The sequence below is a fragment of the Penicillium subrubescens genome, assembly GCF_028828155.1.
Source record: "Penicillium subrubescens strain IBT 31985 chromosome Unknown utg000002l_segment0_segment0, whole genome shotgun sequence".
NCBI classification, from domain to species: Eukaryota; Fungi; Ascomycota; class Eurotiomycetes; order Eurotiales; family Aspergillaceae; genus Penicillium; species Penicillium subrubescens.
In genome coordinates this window covers 4,104,004-4,121,840 of record NW_026643152.1, presented here as the reverse complement: position 1 = coordinate 4,121,840, position 17,837 = coordinate 4,104,004, and the positions used below count along the sequence as shown (strand labels likewise).

General features: G+C 52.3%; 7 protein-coding genes across 7 annotated transcripts; 2 read left to right on the top strand and 5 right to left on the bottom strand.

Annotated features, from left to right (window-relative positions):
- Window positions 1–158: 158 nt before the first annotated feature.
- Window positions 159–1,280, bottom strand: N7473_002877 (uncharacterized protein; the record flags this gene model as incomplete). Its single annotated transcript, XM_057148817.1, has 2 exons — window positions 159–1,033; window positions 1,095–1,280. 2 exons carry the CDS (start codon window positions 1,278–1,280, stop codon window positions 176–178), a joined length of 1,044 nt encoding a protein of 347 aa, XP_057012471.1. The 3' UTR covers window positions 159–175.
- A 704-nt stretch (window positions 1,281–1,984) lies between these two features.
- On the top strand, window positions 1,985–3,526 carry N7473_002876 (telomere maintenance protein PBP2; the record flags this gene model as incomplete). Its single annotated transcript, XM_057148816.1, has 4 exons — window positions 1,985–2,021; window positions 2,071–2,495; window positions 2,559–3,441; window positions 3,504–3,526. The coding sequence occupies 4 exons, from the start codon at window positions 1,985–1,987 to the stop codon at window positions 3,524–3,526; spliced, it is 1,368 nt and encodes a 455-aa protein (XP_057012470.1).
- Window positions 3,527–3,888: 362 nt separating this feature from the next.
- On the bottom strand, window positions 3,889–4,635 carry N7473_002875 (uncharacterized protein; the record flags this gene model as incomplete). The annotated part of the gene is made up of 2 exons (XM_057148815.1): window positions 3,889–4,385; window positions 4,449–4,635. The coding sequence occupies 2 exons, from the start codon at window positions 4,633–4,635 to the stop codon at window positions 3,889–3,891; spliced, it is 684 nt and encodes a 227-aa protein (XP_057012469.1).
- Window positions 4,636–5,035: 400 nt separating this feature from the next.
- N7473_002874 (FG-nucleoporin NUP159) lies at window positions 5,036–9,864 on the bottom strand (the record flags this gene model as incomplete). Its single annotated transcript, XM_057148814.1, has 3 exons — window positions 5,036–8,766; window positions 8,823–9,507; window positions 9,571–9,864. Coding segments are annotated over 3 exons (4,710 nt in total), but the record flags the coding sequence as incomplete, so codon positions are not given.
- Window positions 9,865–10,405: 541 nt separating this feature from the next.
- pup1 (proteasome core particle subunit beta 2) lies at window positions 10,406–11,390 on the top strand (the record flags this gene model as incomplete). The annotated part of the gene is made up of 3 exons (XM_057148813.1): window positions 10,406–10,531; window positions 10,602–10,649; window positions 10,731–11,390. The coding sequence occupies 3 exons, from the start codon at window positions 10,406–10,408 to the stop codon at window positions 11,388–11,390; spliced, it is 834 nt and encodes a 277-aa protein (XP_057012467.1).
- Window positions 11,391–11,694: 304 nt separating this feature from the next.
- Window positions 11,695–13,995, bottom strand: N7473_002872 (uncharacterized protein; the record flags this gene model as incomplete). The annotated part of the gene is made up of 1 exon (XM_057148812.1): window positions 11,695–13,995. One exon carries the CDS (start codon window positions 13,993–13,995, stop codon window positions 11,695–11,697), a length of 2,301 nt encoding a protein of 766 aa, XP_057012466.1.
- A 571-nt stretch (window positions 13,996–14,566) lies between these two features.
- N7473_002871 (class I SAM-dependent methyltransferase) lies at window positions 14,567–15,940 on the bottom strand (the record flags this gene model as incomplete). Its single annotated transcript, XM_057148811.1, has 5 exons — window positions 14,567–15,264; window positions 15,344–15,505; window positions 15,559–15,638; window positions 15,729–15,745; window positions 15,923–15,940. The coding sequence occupies 5 exons, from the start codon at window positions 15,938–15,940 to the stop codon at window positions 14,567–14,569; spliced, it is 975 nt and encodes a 324-aa protein (XP_057012465.1).
- Between the last annotated feature and the right edge of the window lie 1,897 nt (window positions 15,941–17,837).

Below are 17,837 nucleotides of genomic sequence, written 5' to 3'. Positions count from 1 at the left end.
ATGGGAGCATCGATAGGCGTTTCTCATTTCCCCCAACGGCAGCGGGGTTGCAATTACCCATGGATCAAAGCGTGAATTGTCTCTGTATCTTGTGAAGGATTATGATAGGGTTAGGATAGGATAAAAGTAGACGTAATGACCATCTTCCGCAAGGGAATTCCACAGCTCATCAAACTCAATCACCGAGTGATCGACCAAAATCAATCAGTCGTAAGCGTCTCGCGTCTCGCGGGTGAAACTGGGCTACTTTGGCTCGTACGAGGAATCGCGAGGCTGCCGAATCCCGTTTTAAATCAATGTATGATGTCCCGGCTTCCAGCAGAGCATCGAGTAGTTCATGCGCCTCCGTCGCCGCAGCTTCTCGCTTGTTTCTGGGGTTTGAGCCATCGTTGCTTGGACGAAGAAATTGGTCAATCCGCTGTTGTTTTCCATCTTCTTGCTCAACAGGCTCTTTTTGTTTCTTTGGCTTCCCATGGGCTGTATAACCCGCTTTCAGCGTCGCGTCAGACACCTCGAGAGCATCTCCAACTGTTGGACCACCGAGGTCCTCAGCCGCGAGCATCGGCGCCAGAGACTCATCGATGAATTTGTCTAGCGACTTTTTGAGCCCATCAGATGCATGGTCAAGGCCTTTGTTTTTCTTTTTCTGCTCTCGAACAACCTCCCGGGCTACTTGGGAAGGTGTCTGCTCCTGCTTTCGGGTGTTGGCATTGCGAATCCGTTGGATTCTATCGCGAAGTCCGGATGAGATTGCACGAGAATCACGCAGGTTGGCCTCTTCGATGCGGAAGCGCTCACGATCTGCAGATAGTTTGTCTGCGGTTACCAGGATGGACATCTTGCCCTCATTGATCAGCTGGGAGGTTTCTTCGGTAGCAATCAGTGAGGGCAAGACAGAGTCTGTGGTTGGCAAGTCATCCTCATTCATTACTAGAGAGTCGTATGCCTTTTTGGCGCGTCGAGCTTGAGAAACGCGCATCCAAGGGTCGTCATAGTTATCCGAAAGACCATGGGAGCCACGGCTTTCTCGAAGCTAGATGAGATTCCGAGCGTTAGTTATATACGGTTTTTTGGGTCTGTGAAGCTTTATTCACCTTTTTCAGTTCATCTGCTTGTCGCCGAACCTGCTCTTGCAGCTGTTGTAAGGTCCCATCGAGGCGTCGCGCATACGCATGCAGGGCCGTTGCACTAAACGGCTCTTGGGAGGCCTCCTTCTCCGCCGCCTGTCGGTTCTGAACGAATTTCTGAATCTTTGACACTGTCTCTTCTGATATCTCCATGTCTGCTCTGAGCCCGTGCCCTGTGTGTATCCAAGAACTGAGAGCTGTGCGACATGATCCAACGTCAACGAGCCAAACAGTCGCGACGCGTTGATATCACGTGACGCGCGAGATGGGTTTAGCGGGGAACCTCCCGAACTTCACCTCATCCTCGTTCCTCGTGGCTCCTTCCTGCTCTCACCTACTCACCTTCTTCATCGCGCGCCTTCTCTCACTTCCTCATCCCCTTTCATCCTAGCGTCCCCTTTCCTATTCTCCCTCTACGCTTCCTCTTTGCGATCACCCGTCTGGAGGCAGCTATAGTTTAGGTTGCGCATTCCCTGGTTTCCTACTTTGGACCCTCTCCCTACCCGTCGCATCCAACACCCGACACCTTCCATCTCCTTTACACTCTGTTCGCTGTCTACCCTCGAACAATTCCCGCCAGCATATCCCGTGAAGCTTCCTTTGCTTTTCAACTCACGAGCTTCATCCTCACCATTGCTCTGCATTTTCTTCCGTCGGCACCAACACCGTCTCTCTCTCCACATACTTCCAGCCTTTCCACAGCACCAGATTCCCTCCCCATCGATCGCTAAGCACCAGCACCTTCTTTGGGAACCTCTGGTGTACATAGACGATCTTAAGAAACGAAGAAAACAGATTCCATTCTTGATATCCGACTTCTTCCACGTAAGTGAAGACAGATCAGCACAGTGAACACGATGTCCGCCTCTCCATCCAACCTGCAATCGACCAAGCGTCCTCTCGAGGACCCTTCCTCCCCCCTCGGGCCCCAACGACCAGCCAGAGGCTAAGCGCCCTGCCCTCGACAAAGTAGCACGCAGTGACGCCGAGGCCGAGGCCGAGACCGAAGTGTCGACTACCCAGATCCCGTCCGTTGAGGACACTAAGGATACCCAGGGCGATACCGTTGTTCCCGATGCCCCCAATGGCAAGGCTCACCCTGAGACCCAGCCAATCCAGTCGACCGCCTCTCACGGTGAGCGGGCTGGTTCCCAGACCGACTCCCACCCTCCACAGGATGAGTCGAGCTGGGTCCACATCCGTGCCGTGATTTCCAGCCCCGAGGCTGCCACAGTCATTGGAAAGGGAGGTGAGAACGTGTCCCAGATTCGTCGTATGTCCGGCGCCAAGTGCACTGTCAGCGACTACTCCCGGGGTGCCGTCGAGCGGATCTTGACCGTGAGCGGCGCCCAGGATGCAGTAGCTAAGGTAGGTTTCAATACGTTCCATTGCAGTTGCGAGCCCAGAAATTCGAGTAGCTAACCCACGTAGGCATTCGGTCTGATCATTCGTACCCTGAACAACGAACCCATCGATGCCCCTTCCACTGCCCAGTCCAAGACGTACCCTCTGCGTTTGCTAATCCCCCACATTCTCATTGGATCCATCATCGGCAAGGGTGGTAGCCGTATTCGCGAGATCCAGGAGGCCTCCGGTGCGCGTCTCAACGCTTCCGATGCCTGCCTCCCTCTCTCGACCGAGCGTTCCTTGGTCATCCTTGGTGTCGCCGATGCCGTCCACATTGCGACCTACTATGTTGCCGTGACCTTGGTGGAGCAGCTGACTGAGCGATTCGGCGGCCCTGCAGCCTCGGCTTATGCTACTCGCAGCGGTGGGCCCGCCGGTGCCGTTCCTGGTGGTATGCAGGTGGTGCCATACGTGCCCCAGCCTGCTGGCGGCCAATACGGCCACCCAGACACCTTCAAGCGCAACCACCCCCACCCCAACCGCGGCCAGCCCGGTGCGTATGGCGTCCCCTATCTGCAGGGTCAGGCTCCCGCCCCCGTTGCCCAGCCCGCCATGCCTTATGGTGCCGCCCCGCACACTCCCTACGCTGGCGCTACCCCCCACCAGCCCAACCCCTACGTGGGTGGCCCGCAGCCTGCCGCCGGCCGCGGCGGCGCTCCCACTGCCCCTGCCCCCGTTGGCGGTGCTATGCCCGGCCAGCCACTGACCCAGCAGATCTTCATCCCCAACGATATGGTGGGTGCCATTATCGGTAAGGGAGGTGCTAAGATCAACGAAATACGCCACCTGAGCGGCAGTGTGATCAAGATCAACGAGCCTCAGGAGAACAGCAACGAGCGTCTGGTGACTATTACTGGTACTCAGGAATGCAACCAGATGGCATTGTACATGCTCTACTCGCGACTTGGTCAGTACCCTTGATCCCCTAGAAACATTCGTCCTTAACATTAACCTTTCCGCAACTTACAGAAAGCGAGAAGCACCGTGTCTAAGTTCAACAACCTTTTCTCTCCTAGGAGCCCTACCGGCGTTGTGCTCCAAAAGTCTACGGTGGTTCATGATGATTCTGTTTTCTTTTTGTTTTTCAATCTCACACAGGTGTTTTTGAGTCTTTTCTTGTTGTATCTTATTTGAGGCGTGTTCCCCGATCCCTGCCTCTTAATAACCAATTCACCTATTCTCTTTTACCCAATTGCCCTCTTACCCTAGCTGTAGCACAGTTGCCATCTTTCTATCATTTGTTTCATCACCCAATTCACCAGCAGTCCCTGTATCTTGCGGACCAGAAACCTCAACTGCAAGAAACCCCTCCCACGCTGGCCTTCCACTCTATGCCCTTCAACATCACCATACTTCAGATTTTCTGGAAACTAACATGCTTCATTTCCAATCCAGGCACGGGAGGGGCAAGCAGCTTCTCCCGAATCGGCTTGATGCTGTCGATAAACTCTTTGGTCTTCTTGGCGTTCGAATGGGCCCGGACACTCTCCCATCCCACGGCAAGCAAATGCACTCGAGCCTGCCCACTGGGGCTTTGTGCGTGGTCCACTGTACTCGGCCGGTCGACATGGCCCATCGCCCAGGAGCGAGGCCCCTGTTCCTGTGGTAGCTCCACGACCAACGCCGTACGGAAATTGATCAAGTCGGCATCCAGCTGTCGAGCTTCTTTTGCCGACATGTCATTGGGGAACGGCAGAAAACAGAGCTCCGTCACCGGGTTCTTGGTTAATGTATCGGTGCTACTGCTCGGTGGGCTCAGAGTTGCGTAGATTGCAGTTATGCGCTCGTCGTCTTCGGCGAGGAAGGGCTTCAAAAGCGACGCGGTTATTGAGCACCGGGCGTCAGTCCAGTCTGATAGATTCGTAGTTTAGTAACAGTAACTCCTAAATAGAGCAAAGATTATCCATCACGCACCGATCGCCCACACGATCATATTCGGATCTTCCACCGCACGACCCCAGGCTGAATTATGGTGGCCGCTCTGTTGCTTGGTGGCGAGGAAGACCCTCATTAGGCCGACGCCCAAGTCACTGCCAGGATCCTCCGGTTCGACATCGCACTTGACCTTGAAGAAGATAAACTCACTACTAACTTGGGACATGGCGGATCGTTACGCGGGGAAGAAAAATGGGGCAGGTAATCAAGGAAAGTTTGATTTGCGAGGCTTAAAACAACAAGCTTATCGGATGGAGTCTCGAAGTCGGTGGGACTGATGTCACCCACCAAATGATGTCAGTGGCCGGTGCTTTACATTACTGTAAACCCCAGGAAATAAAACAAAACAAGCATGAGTGTCTTGAAAAGCAAAGCATCTATGTACATCAGTACTGGGCTTCCAACTTTGTGAGCCCTCCCCAGTCCAATCCAAAAACTGCGCCTGGGACGTAAAAAATAAATCAAAACCAACGCAATGTCCATATGCCAATCCTGGGAAAAGGGAAAAGAGGATCCGTCCAATCTGCCTCCTCATGTCTATCACGGGGCCTAAAAGCTCAGACGATCTAGAACTCATCAACTCCCCGCACGTTCTTTTCCTTCTTCTCGATCGCACCTTTCAAACTTGCAACCAAATGCTTCCTGCGTTGAGATTTCACCTTCCACTGGTTAGTATCCTCGCGAGATGTAATGGGACCTGCAACATCAACACTGCGCAGGCGACTGTGCTTCGCGGAGCCATTGATACTGGCACGGAAATTAACCCCACGGGAAGCAGACTCAGGGGTATGATAAGCACTGCCATCAATAGATCCACGAGAGCCGGGTGTGGCCGGGAAACGACCAACGTTCTTCCGGGGGGTAGTAAATGGGGACCCCTCACGGCTGGCCGGGCGAGACGAAGAGGTGTCAATCCCTAACTTCCTGAGTTGAGCTTCCAGAACATCCACTTCACTACTCTTTCTTTCGGCCATGCCCATCAAAGTGTCGATAGTCGACGTGACGGCTCCCATGGTAGGCGGCTTCCTGCTGCCAGCTCCATTGGGGCGTGGGGACTCGGCCATCTTAGCACGCAACATCGACACACCTTCTTCGAGTTCCGCCATCTTGGCTTGAAGATTTATGAACATGGTTCGCAAATCGTGCTGAATTGTAGCTTGCTCGGCAGAAAGCGGTACCGAGAGAATGACTCCAGTGTCATTCAGCGCATCTAGAGTTTTGCGGATGCTACCAAATTGAGTTCGCAACTTCACAATGTTGTCGGTGGCCAGGTCTCGGGACTCCTTCAGCTTTTCCTCCGCGTCGGGAAGACGGTGCTCCTCAAGGTATTTGTAGATCGCGGCGACCACATCCTCGAGGTTTTCTATATCCTGGAGGAGAATTTCCTCATCCAGGACATTAGCGGGGTCGTCACTCTTCAAGATGTGAATCCACTTGTCCGCGTCAGAGCTGTCAGTAGGCTGCTGGAATTGTAGGAAAGAATCCAGCGACCGAGCATTGATGCCCAAGGTATCTACCATGGAGTTGATATCACGGTAGAGTCGCTCGATCATTCCCGGGATGCCGGGCTTGACAGTATCACCAGTGTAGTTCTGATGGGGGAGGAATGGATCAAGCGTAGCGACAGGCTCAACCGGGCGAGCAAGATCGGCACGGAGCCTATCATCTTCGTCGTCGTCGGAAAGCGCAAGAACCTCTTCCTCTGCCCGACGCAGGGCAGATGCCTCGGCGCGAGCACGCTCCTGTCTGGCAGCATCACTGGGTTTCCGTAGCTGACCCTCACGTTGAGCAATCTGAGTCAAGGAAGCCTTTCTTGAAGCTAGCGCACTTCCAGCTGGGCGGCCCTCTGGCTTCCGGGAGAACAGCGTGCTCTTTTGCGGGTTGATCCGAGTGGGACTAGGTGAGCGGAAGGGCTCACGGCCAGATCGAATCGCTGGTGCTGGAGGCGGAAGGACAGGCTGCTTGGAAATCTCACCAAATAGCTGTCGGGGACGCTGGCTTGGTTCTTCTTTCGGTGCAGCCTTCGAGAACCCACTAAAGAATCCACCGGTAGAGCTCTTATCAGACAGACCGCCAAAGGACGTTCCAGCCGAAAGCTTAGGGCTCGGGATCTTGGTTTCGTCATGCGTAATCTCCTCCCCGCTGTCACTGAAGTCAGACTCATCGGCATCCTGCGATTCGGCATCGGAGCCCTCAGGGATAGGGACAGCCTCTTCTGTCGGCATGGCTTTTGCGTTGGACGTAATAGGGTCGAGGGGCAATGGCGCTTCTTCAGGAACCTCCTCAGGAAGTCCCGGTGGAGGGCTCTCCGTTTTGATGGGCTTTGTCATGAAATCAGGAGGCAGCGGTGCGTCGTCTACCTCTGGCAAAGCCTTCTTTTGCGTGGTGAAATCGGGCGGGAGAGGTGCGTCGTCAAATTGGAGGGAGGACTTCTTCTCGGGGACGAAATCCGGGGGAAGAGGAGCATCCTCAACGGAACTCTTAGAGACATTCGACGAAGCTGACGTGTCTCCGGGCGCGTAACTAGCCCTGCTCGTGGGGTCAGGTGGCAATGGTGCCTCCAGCGAGGAAAAGGTAGGGGTGGTAACGGATGGCTCCTTCTTTGGAGTGGCCGTTACATCGGAAGGTGCAGATAGGGGGCTGGTGACCAGTGTTTGAGACGAAGGTTGGAAAGGTGACTGTGGTGTAGCAGCAGAACTGGTCCCAAACATCGAGAATCCCGAGCTGGACTTGGCTGTCTCAAGAGGAGGCGACTTGGCAGGTTGCGTTGACTGCGCACCGAACAAAGATGAAGCCGGGGCCACGGGCTTGCTCGGAAGACCGAATAGCGAAGCTGGCTGGCTCTTAGGTGGTTGAGCTGCAGGGACGTCCTCCGAGTCATCCATGGACTCCACGGGAGTGCTTGGTTTGTTAGACAGAGACATCGACTCGCCGAATCCGCCAAATGATAGAGCGCCCGATGAAGGCTTTTCTGGTTTGGGCAGATCGTTTGCAGCTGTGCCATCACCCTTGAAGGAGGATCCAAGGACAAAACCACTAGCAGATCCAAATTCAGATGTAGCTCCAGATCCGAATGGATTCTTCACCTCGGCAGTCTTAGCCGGTGGGAAAGCTGTGCCGCCGGAAGGTTTGGCTCCAAAAGGCGAAGGGGCGGATGCCTTTGCGAATGCGTTATCACCCGAAGCCTGTGCGAAAGGCGAGTCTCCTGGCTTTGCAGCCGCGAACCCAGCAAACCCGCCTCCTCCAGCGCCTCCAGAGAAAGAGCTAAACCCACCACCACTCGCACCAGTTCCGGAACCTAGGAGACTTTTGCCTGGAGTGCTAGGCTGTCCAAACGGCGAAGGCGAACTTGCCGCACCGAATCCTGACTTGCCAAATGCGGGCTGTCCTGGAGAGCTAGTCTGACCAAAGCCGGTTCCAGTGCCGAATGAAGGCTTCCCAAATGCCGGGGCCGCATTGCCACCAAGGCCAGAAGGGCTTCCAAATGACGGAGCAGATGGCTTTCCAAAGGCAGTGGCTCCCATCGTGGAGGGACTTCCAAATGTAGCACCACTCGATGGCTTCCCAAACCCAGATGCGCCAAATGGTGATGGGCTACCGAATGACGACTGGCCAAAGGCGGGCTGCTGTTGTGCGGGGGGAGCAGCAGCTGGCTCTGAAGGTGCGACAGCCGGTTGTGATGGCATCTGTGAAGGCTTACTGGCTGAGACAAGGCCGGAGTAAGGGACTTTCTGACGGATAGACTCCGTGTAGATAAACCACCAGGATGAGAGAATACCCTCATTGTTCAGAAGCAATAGCGCCGGTAGGGGGGTTGCGCTCTCCTGAATGTCCTCTCCCATGATGGGTGCAAGAACATTCTCCCTGCTGGACAGGTTAGGAGCCAAGCCAATCACCGACGTTTCATCACCCGAGTCGGTGAGGGGAGCAGATGCCCTTTTGATATCGTCGTTGACGATCGCGACCGCAAATTGCCCAGCAGCATTTTCGCCTAGCTGCTCATCAGACCGAACAATCAAACCAATCTCACACGAGGCAGTTGATGCAACCATCAACACATCCTTCAAGTGTGGCTTGAAGTCACGCAACCTCACGATGAACTGGTATGCCGGTGCACGTTTCATCATGAATCCCATTGTCGAGCAGATTTCCGGCAGTTGCTGGATCAAGAAAGGTGCCTGTTTCCGTCTCGTGATGATGTAGTAGAATGACGCGGGAATTCCCATGTCGTCTTCCGGGACATTCGGGGTGTAGACCATGAAGAATACATCATTCTCCAGCCATCCGATAGATGATACTATAGAAGTGTGAGCATTAGAACAGCAACAAAGGAAGAATGCTGTAGTATCTTACCATGACAATCGCCCTGCAGATCAGACGGGCGAGGAATCTGATCCTTGTTTGTGCCGTCTGGGGTCATCTGGTCTGCTGTTCCATCCGCCATACCAGCCACAAGCTGCTTTCCCTTGTTGCTCCATGCCACGCAGCTAACACCGTTTCGGAGTATAGGGCCGTTTGCACCAGAGATCAGATTTCCAGCCTTCAAGTCTGCGACGAGGAGTTCCCCATTGGTGGTGACCAATGCAACGAAGGTTGAAGTGGGATCTGGATTGGGTGCAAGGAACCGTATTGACACGCCGTTTGTCGGAACCGACAACGCTGGTTGTGAATTGCCTTGTAGCAAAGTGTCCGTCTGAAAAACTGTGATCTGAGATCCGTTTTCCGTCGCGAGAATCAACGCATCGTCGCTCGCTGTGAAGGCCACATGGGTTGGGCGTGCGGGAAGCGGGATCGTGGCTTGCGGCTCGAAGGGCTTAGTTTTCACTTTGTCTTCGCCCGTGGAAGGAGCCTCGATGGCTTTCCTGATTGAGTCGGTGGTCGCGACAACCAGGCAGTCGGGGCCAGCGCCAACAACGATGCCTTTGCTTTGCGCGACAGTCAAGAGAGAGGTGTTCGGGGAGGGTAGTGCGTCTTGTGGCCAGGAGGTGGGGAGAAGGCGGATGTTCGCATCGCCAGAAAGTCCTTTGAATCCGATTTCCTGAGATGAGTGTTAGAGGTAACATTATCAAACCGACGCGAAAGCTGTGGTGGCGCGACGTACATCCGTATAGAATTCTGAGAGCTCTGTTGGCGCCGCTCCCTCAGCGGGGCCGGCGGAGGAGCCGAAACTGAACGCCATTTTCAGACGCTCAAAGTCAGCGGAAACTGAACGATGGTGTCCGCTTAGTGGTGAGCGAAGCTTTGGTGCATTGAGGGATGGAGAGGTTGGTGGAGTTGAAGAGAAAGAACGTGGTCGGGGTGCTTGAGTACTCCGATTGAATAAGGTCAAGGTGCGCGCAAAAATCTTGAGCAGGCTCCTCTCTGTAGAGAAGGAGTGGGTTGCGCAGAAGAAGAGCTTCAAGAGGTTGTAAAGGTGAAGGTTCGAGAGAAGAGTAGATGTGAGGTAGGTAATGGAAAAGCCCCAAAGCAAAAACACCAAGCTGCGGTCTGTGGTGCCTGAAATATCAGGCCTACCACCAGCAGGCTGCGGGAGCTTGTCACTCCAAGTAGCTCGACGCTCCGAAATCTTGAGCAGGCTCCTCGCAGTGTAGAGAAGTGGTGAGTTGCGCAAAAGAAGAGATTGGAGGCGTTGTAAAGAAGAAGATTCGATAGAAGAGAAGATATGAGATTAAATAGGTGACAGAAAAGGCCCAAAGCAAAAATACCAAGCTGCTCTCTGTGATGCCTGGAGAATAAGGCTCACAACCAGCAGGCTGCGGGAGCTTCGTCACTCCAAACAGCTCGACGCTCCCTACGACTTCACTTCTACCATCACCTCTCTCATCCCCTCATCCGCCTCTCTACACCAACTCCTTCCTACGAAATCCCTCTGACCTGATCATTTCAATTTCACCTGTCACTCTCATCTCTGGTCGTGCACCATCTGCGTCGTCACGATGCCGGGCTTTGACTTCTCCAACTACAACCGCAACGCGGCTCTTCATGCCAGGGGCGTTCCCCTTCCCAAAGCCACCAGCACTGGTACGACGATTGTTGGTTGCATTTACGATAATGGTGTTGTGGTATGGTTCCAACTGATTCGAATGCTTCGGATGCTGCGCAATCAATGGAGGCTGACTCGTCGGTGATTAGATCGCAGCAGATACCAGAGCTACCAGCGGCCCTATAGTAGCAGACAAGGTACGACTAATCCCCAAAACATGAGCCCATAATGGTCTATCTCTGCCACAACCTTCAGAAACTGACAGGCACCGCAAATAGAACTGCGAGAAGCTCCACTACATCGCACCTAAGATCTGGTGTGCCGGCGCCGGTACTGCCGCAGACACCGAGTTCACCACCGCCCTGATCAGTTCCAACGTTGAGCTGCACTCCCTATCTACCGGCCGCGACCCTCGAGTTATCACATGCATGACCATGCTTAAGCAGCACCTTTTCCGATACCAGGGACACATTGGAGCGTACCTCGTGGTTGCGGGCGTGGACCCTACCGGCGTCGGGCTGTACACCGTGCACGCTCACGGTTCGACAGACAAGCTGCCATACGTGACGATGGGATCCGGCTCACTGGCGGCTATGTCGGTGTTCGAGTCGATGTGGCAACCAGACCTGAACAAGGAAGGTGCCATTGCTCTGTGCGCCGAAGCCATCAAGGCCGGTATCTTCAACGATCTCGGCTCCGGTAGCAATGTCGACGTGTGTGTTATCGAGAAGGACAAGCCCACCCAGTTGCTCCGCAACTACGAGAAGCCCAACGAGCGTGGACAGAAGGAGCGCAACTACCGCTTCCCTCGCGGCACAACTGCCTGGTTGAATCAAAAGGTCATCAGCAAGGAGGATATGAAGAAATATGTCACTATTGAAACCTTGTCCGGAGATGACAACTTGGCTGCTGGCGAGAAGATGGAAGTTGATGTTTAGACTCTGTCAAGATTAGGACAGGAATGAGGCGCAGGCTCTTGGTCTATTTCTAAGATGATTTAATATACACTTGGATTATGTCTCACCAATGTATGGAGTACCGTTGTATTCAAAATGAGCGTACTACTCTGGGAGTTCTAAGGACTATTGGAAGTATGAATGCAATCACGTAATTCAATCAGAATGGGTATCGAATGAGTAGATACATGCGTCCGTCCAGGGGTATGGATACATCGGGTGTCTCTATGGTACAGCGCTAGTTGAGATCTTCGATGCAGGGAAGTCATTGATGCAATCGTCGAAGCTAAAAGTCATCCCACTGATCAGGTTTTCCCAACCCAATTTGCGCTGGCGCTCTCAATTGTCTGGCAACCTCACGTCCTTCGAACTTGCTGACAATCCAGAGTATGTACTCGTACTGCGTGGGCGACACACGACGCCCTTCACGACGATATCGCACAACACCGGCATGATACATGGCCTGAACCAACGATGGGTATACGGGGCCACCGTGTCGGCGCAGGTAGTCATACAAAAGATGAATGAGATGAAAAGACCGAGAGGGAGTCAAGTTGTTGGAGCAGGAAATGGCAACAGCTAGACGGTGGACAAAGTCAACCGCAGCGTAAGGATCGGGGCTCTGACTATCCCGAGGACCGGCGTGATAGCGCACAAGGGCCTTCTCATCAGGGTGGGGCAGAGGCACCCAAGCTTTGTTGAGGCAGAGCTTGAAAGGCGTGTGGTTGCGTAGCAGTCTCAAAACAGACCAAATGCTCTTTGAATCTCCTACTCTGGCAAGATGTAAACATTCCTCCGCAGACTCCGGGCTTGTGATGTCAAGGCGGCGGAACATCTGCTCAAATGTGCCGTGGAACAGGGCTTGAATGCCATTGTAAGTCGATGGATCCGCCCAGACATCTGTTAGGGAAACTTGCGAGGTTTCCAGTTTCTCGAGTGTTCTGCGAGCATTCTTCGTGATATTTTTCTTCATTTTGATATTCACCGCAAGCAGAAGCAAACTGCTATACGGGAGGTTCAAAGTGTGAATACCACGCATCAGGTCCGACAAGAAAGATCCATCCGTACTCTTCGTGGATGTTTCGTATAATCCGAGCAGGAAATAAATCGGTTTGTCAGTAGGCCGGGGACCTTGGTGGTACATAGGCCCCAGGGACCGACTTAATGTTCGCAACGCCCACAGGCGAAGGATGATTTCCTGCTGTACAGGCAGAATCCGGGGAGCTTGCTCTGTCTTTGAGGTATCCTCATTGTAGGCAAATGGCAAATCAAGCCATACTTGCGAGTTTGCAAGAGCCGGAAGATTTGACAAATTCGACAGACAGTGTCGCCATCGATCTAGCAACTGGTATCGACTCTGGATTGGTGTGCCAGGCAGCGCTAAGGACTCTGTGACTTGGACAATACACTTGGCGGCACAGTCGGCATCCAGTTGGCTCAGCATCTGATAGAAAGTCGGCAGAGACGTGGTCATTTCAAGCTCATCTAGTTGCGCCATGACTAAGGTCGCAGGCCAGCGACTATCGGAGCTCGCGTCGTGGGTGGCGACAACAACTTCCTCAGCGAAGCGCAAGCTGCGCAGGTTCACAAGCTCGGCAAGCCAGACGTCAACGAGCTCTCTTTCCAAGTCATGGTAGCCAAGAATGGTGCAGCGACCTATGGCCTTCCACATAGACCGGTAATGCTTCAACAATGCCTTCTGGTCCCATTCTCCAAGAGTTTGGTTTCGCTCAACGATGATTTTGGGTATAGCTTCGACGATAAGACAGAGCTCGTCTGTTGGGACGAGACCCAATTCAAGGGCCCGACAAACCGAGTTCAGCACGGCGGTTCGGGCTGATCGCTTGTTTTTAGCTTGCACAAACAAGCTCACGGCAGCAAAATAATTCCCAGAGCCTCGCGTGTTCAGGAACGGGTCATCTAGAAATTGAATTGCGTGCTTCAGGTCTGTGGTCGAACGTGATAGCAGTTTGTCGAAGATCTGTCGGCTGTATTTGGGTTCGCGTTGAAGATCAATCCTCAATTGACGCGCAAAGTCCCTGGTATCTTCAAGCCCCCAATTTTTTTGCTCCAGAAAGTCATCTAGAAGGCCAGCTCGAGAAGCGGGGGTCGACTCGTGGGAAGAGGGTTGGGGGTTATCGGAGAAGGTGTCGGCGGGTTCGGTATTCTGGTCATAAAACGGCAAGGAAGCCTCGGCGGTGGCTACTGAGTAACTTCTCAAATCTTCAAAATGGTAAGCATTCAATTGGATCTGAAGGTTTTCCTTGTTAGGCGTACCCTGAGTCTCGAGCTGTGCTCTCTGCCACGGGTGGTCGGTCCACTTCATGTGTTCCCTCCCATTGCGACCGAAAAGACACGCAATATCCTCCGCTGACCCTGTGAATCCTGCGAGAGCCGTGTTTCTTCGCTTAGCTAGGCGTCTTCGTGCCTCCAGAGGTCCAGGAACACAGCTGCCATGGCGACGCTGACCGTTCGCAAACCGGCGGAAGGTTGCCGCGAGGAGGTCATCACTGATCCAGAGGTGATCGAGGGGTGGAGTAGCAGCGGGTTTTAGCGCATGCCGGTAGGCATGTCTACCGAAAGACATGAGTCTACTTGTGACATGCGCGAGCCAATTGACCGCGATAGGTTGGGATAAACTGAGAGTGATGGAGACATCAATGGCTTTTGGCAGTCTCCGATGAAGTCTTGGCGTCACGTGACTAATTATCAGGCGCAGCCAATGAATGGACTACCATTTACTATGAAGAATGTCCATTTGAGCAACAAGTTCTCTCGTTGTGCCTGATGCTTCTGGAAGACTTTCTTTGTTTTTAAATATGGTATGTGCATAGCTTTTTATCAACAGAGACTTCCTATTAAAAACCTGCCAATGCTACTCCTATGAGGACCAGCCCCCTTTCTAGGCGGAGCCCAAAACTTAAAAATCGGACAAGTGAAGATGATGAAAAGGTGAAATAGAATGAGTGTATTCAGAATCCATTAGATATGGAATGGAATGCAGCCGTACGCCAATATAATGCATGCTACAATCTTCTCCGGCCAGTGGTATCTTATGCGAATCGTCCCAGCCAAGGCATGGTCAAAAAAGTGTAGGAGAGTGTATATACGTCGTGGAGGTGCCAAAATCCGACTTTAGCATCCTAGGGGGCTTCATGTCATGATGACTTCGTATCGGCCAGCGGTTTCCGGCCGGTCACCACGAAGAAATCCATATAGGCGTGCACATTCCGGTCTTGGATGCTTTTCCTCACGTCGACGAGGAAGACTTCGATCTCAATTTTGGACCAACCCAGTCCGAGAAAAGGCTTATAGGACCAACCTGCCAGCGCTTCGAGCCAATTGCTCTCACTCCATTTTCCGATATCCTTCATTTTCTCGTCGGTTGGCCAAGTATTTATCGGAACTTTGAAGACTCGTTGTTCAACATCAACGAACCCGATCTCTTTCATCCATCGTTCAATTCGAGGTGCTATCCGGAACTGTCGTGAGGGTTCAACTTCGGAGCTAGCCCGCATATGCAGGTCAAACCAATCATGCAAAGCGTATGCGCTGTACCCGTCTGGGTTTTCGGGCGGCATAGTACCGTCATCACATTTTGGTTTCGGGTCCATTTCATGACATTCAAGATATGATCCCGGTTTAAGGTGTGTGAATGCCTTCCGTAGCAGGCCTTTGAAAGACTCCATGGCTCCAGTCATGTGTCCAACGTGAATAAAGTCAAAATGATTCGCTTCCCATAGCCACTCCTTTTCTGTTGCATCATCGACAAGGAAGTGAACATTTTCTGGAACCTCGGTTGGTTGGACTGGTGAAAGATCTGTGCCTGTGATTGCGGCGTTTGGAAATAATGTTGCTGCAGAATTCAGAGAAAGCAAGTAATGAGCCCATGCACTTGACACACAACATCTATATATGAGGCGGAACAACCATACCCATTTCTATAGGCCAGATACCAGATCCAGTACCGATATCGAGAATTTGTTTAGGGTTGTTAAGTGGGACATGGTATAATTTGCCCTCCATGACCAATTTAAACATGTGATGTTGCATGTCGAGACGATCAAGCTCTTGTTCGTCATTGGGGTATGGATAGGCTAGTGAAGTCAGATGTTTTATCACAGTAATGATCATGAGACTGGAAACAAACCTCCTTCATGGTACCTGTGATACCGTCTGCCATTTTCCATAGGATAGTCCGTTACACTTTCTGTCAGCGATTGTGTGTCACTATTGACAGATCATTAGCATGGGATTAAAAGCGTCGTGGGAGATGCAAATTGTGAACAAAAAAATTGCAACATTGAGATTGGGCATTACCATTCGCTTTTTGGTTCCTGCATAGAGGGCATGTTAGCAAAATATCGAGCTGCCGGCGTGGGAATCATGGCGCAGAACAGAGTTGGAAATCTGCGTGTTTCCAACTTGATGACGGCTGGATGAAGCCACCACATTCATATAGTGGAGGACAGCTAGATGCTTCCCTTTGAGAATAGAATAGCTTGGAGACTTACGGATGATTTGGTACCCATCCTGGTCACCATGGATCTTTGTCCTCTGGGATCGACCCAGGCGGATGGGGATTTGGAGGTGAGCCCTATCAAGGGCCGGCTGAATAGATCGACAGGTTGCTGTCAAAGTTTTTGAAAATTGGGCTACAGAACATGAGGTGTAAGAGCTTGGACCTTTTTAATGGACAGGGGAAGGCGTTGCCGGTCTAGGGCACACGATGGCGGAGCGTACCGTAGAGGAGCTAGGACTAAGTGGATTCAATATGCGAGTAGGCCAGCGAATTTGGCAATGCTCCATTTCACGTCCCACGCTGGGTCAAATTAGTCGAATGAACGGGTGATCAACGAAATTCAAGCGTAAGCAGTAATGAGATCGGGCAGACGAGAGCGAAATATTTTCGGGACGAGGAAGGGTCTCGGTGTTGTCCTCGATGAGCCCGACAGCTTGGGTTAAGTTTCAATTTGGCAGGGCGGGAAGCTGATCCGACCAAGTATAAAAGAATCGCTTATGAGCTTGCCGGGGTTGGGATCGACATTGGAAAAGTCGCGAAAACCAAGGCCCGCAGGGGGGAGGGTTAAGTGGAGTACAAGTGTGCGCATGGATGGGGTACAAGGTTGAGCCAGAGTATACTGAAGAGTGGTCCAGAAAACGTCAGAGGGTCGGGCATGGGCATGGACATGGACTATTAGCGGGGAGGCCCCGAGTCCATCAGAACAGGCGCTACAGGCGGCGGGCAACCCTGAAACCGTCTCCATCATAGTAAGTCGAGGCGTACGCCGATAGGAAAAAGGAGCAATATAGTTGTTCTTGTGAAGACAGTCCAAAGCCAGTTGAATCTAGCTTGAGGTTTCTCTAATTTCTGAGCCTATGGATTGCCGAACCGGAAATGACAGGGCGTTTTCTTAGAGACCTGAAAAGGAATTTCCTATTTTCGAATTTTCCTTTCGAGGTGGGATCATTATTATGTATTGAATAGTGTTTTTGGCGGAGCTGAAATACACGATACCGACGGGATACTACACGAGAGTACGTACGCGGTACCACGGAGCAATGACAACCTATCTTTAGAGGAGATAATAAAAAATGTGTTCCCCCTTCTTTGAGGAATCTTCCAAGAGGCTGATCGAGTTCCTAGAACCGTTCAGACTATAATTCAAAACTTGGTAAATCCATAGATGTGTCTTGGGATTTTTTGGTGTACTTTACTTTGTAGCCCGGGAACCTTTGGCCCTGGGGTGCCGGGAACCACCCGGACGGTGGGCGTCCCAAGGCACCGGTGTCGGGGGTTCAGCGGAGGTGCAAGCATGTAGTTATTATAACTTCTTACTCAAACCCTTGACTCTAGACCTCGTCTGGGCTAGACTAGTAAGAAAGGCCCAACATGACCGAGCTCTTGAATATGTCAGTCCTCTCTGGACGACTTTTTCTTCGACCTCTTCCTCGGGTGCAGAACTTAGGTAGCGAGGAAAACTGACAATTAGCATATCATTAATTTTCATTTAGTTCTTTGCTCCTGCTAGAATTGACCAGAAGGGCTGCTCACCGATCGGCCAATGGGCACTGGTGCCATTCTGCTGGGAATTGGCAACCAGCCCAGCAACGGCCCGCTTCACCCTTGGTGCTGGGACCGGACCCCCACCATTTCTGGGTAAAAAAAAAAAAAAGAAATGCCCATTCTCAAACCCATACGGAGTTGTTGCATCTCCTGCAAGGCCATCCTGGTCACAAAAATCCCCCGGTCGCCATTAATCCCCGACAGTTTGTCTTGTAGTGGGAATGAGTGCGAAGAGGTGGGATATAGAGCCAAAATGGTGATCAAATGCACTTGATATTAAAAATCAGTGGGTAGCGCCCTTTATAGTTCGGTCAGCTATCAATGCCATGCTAGGCTAAATCGAAAGTGAATGAACACCGTGA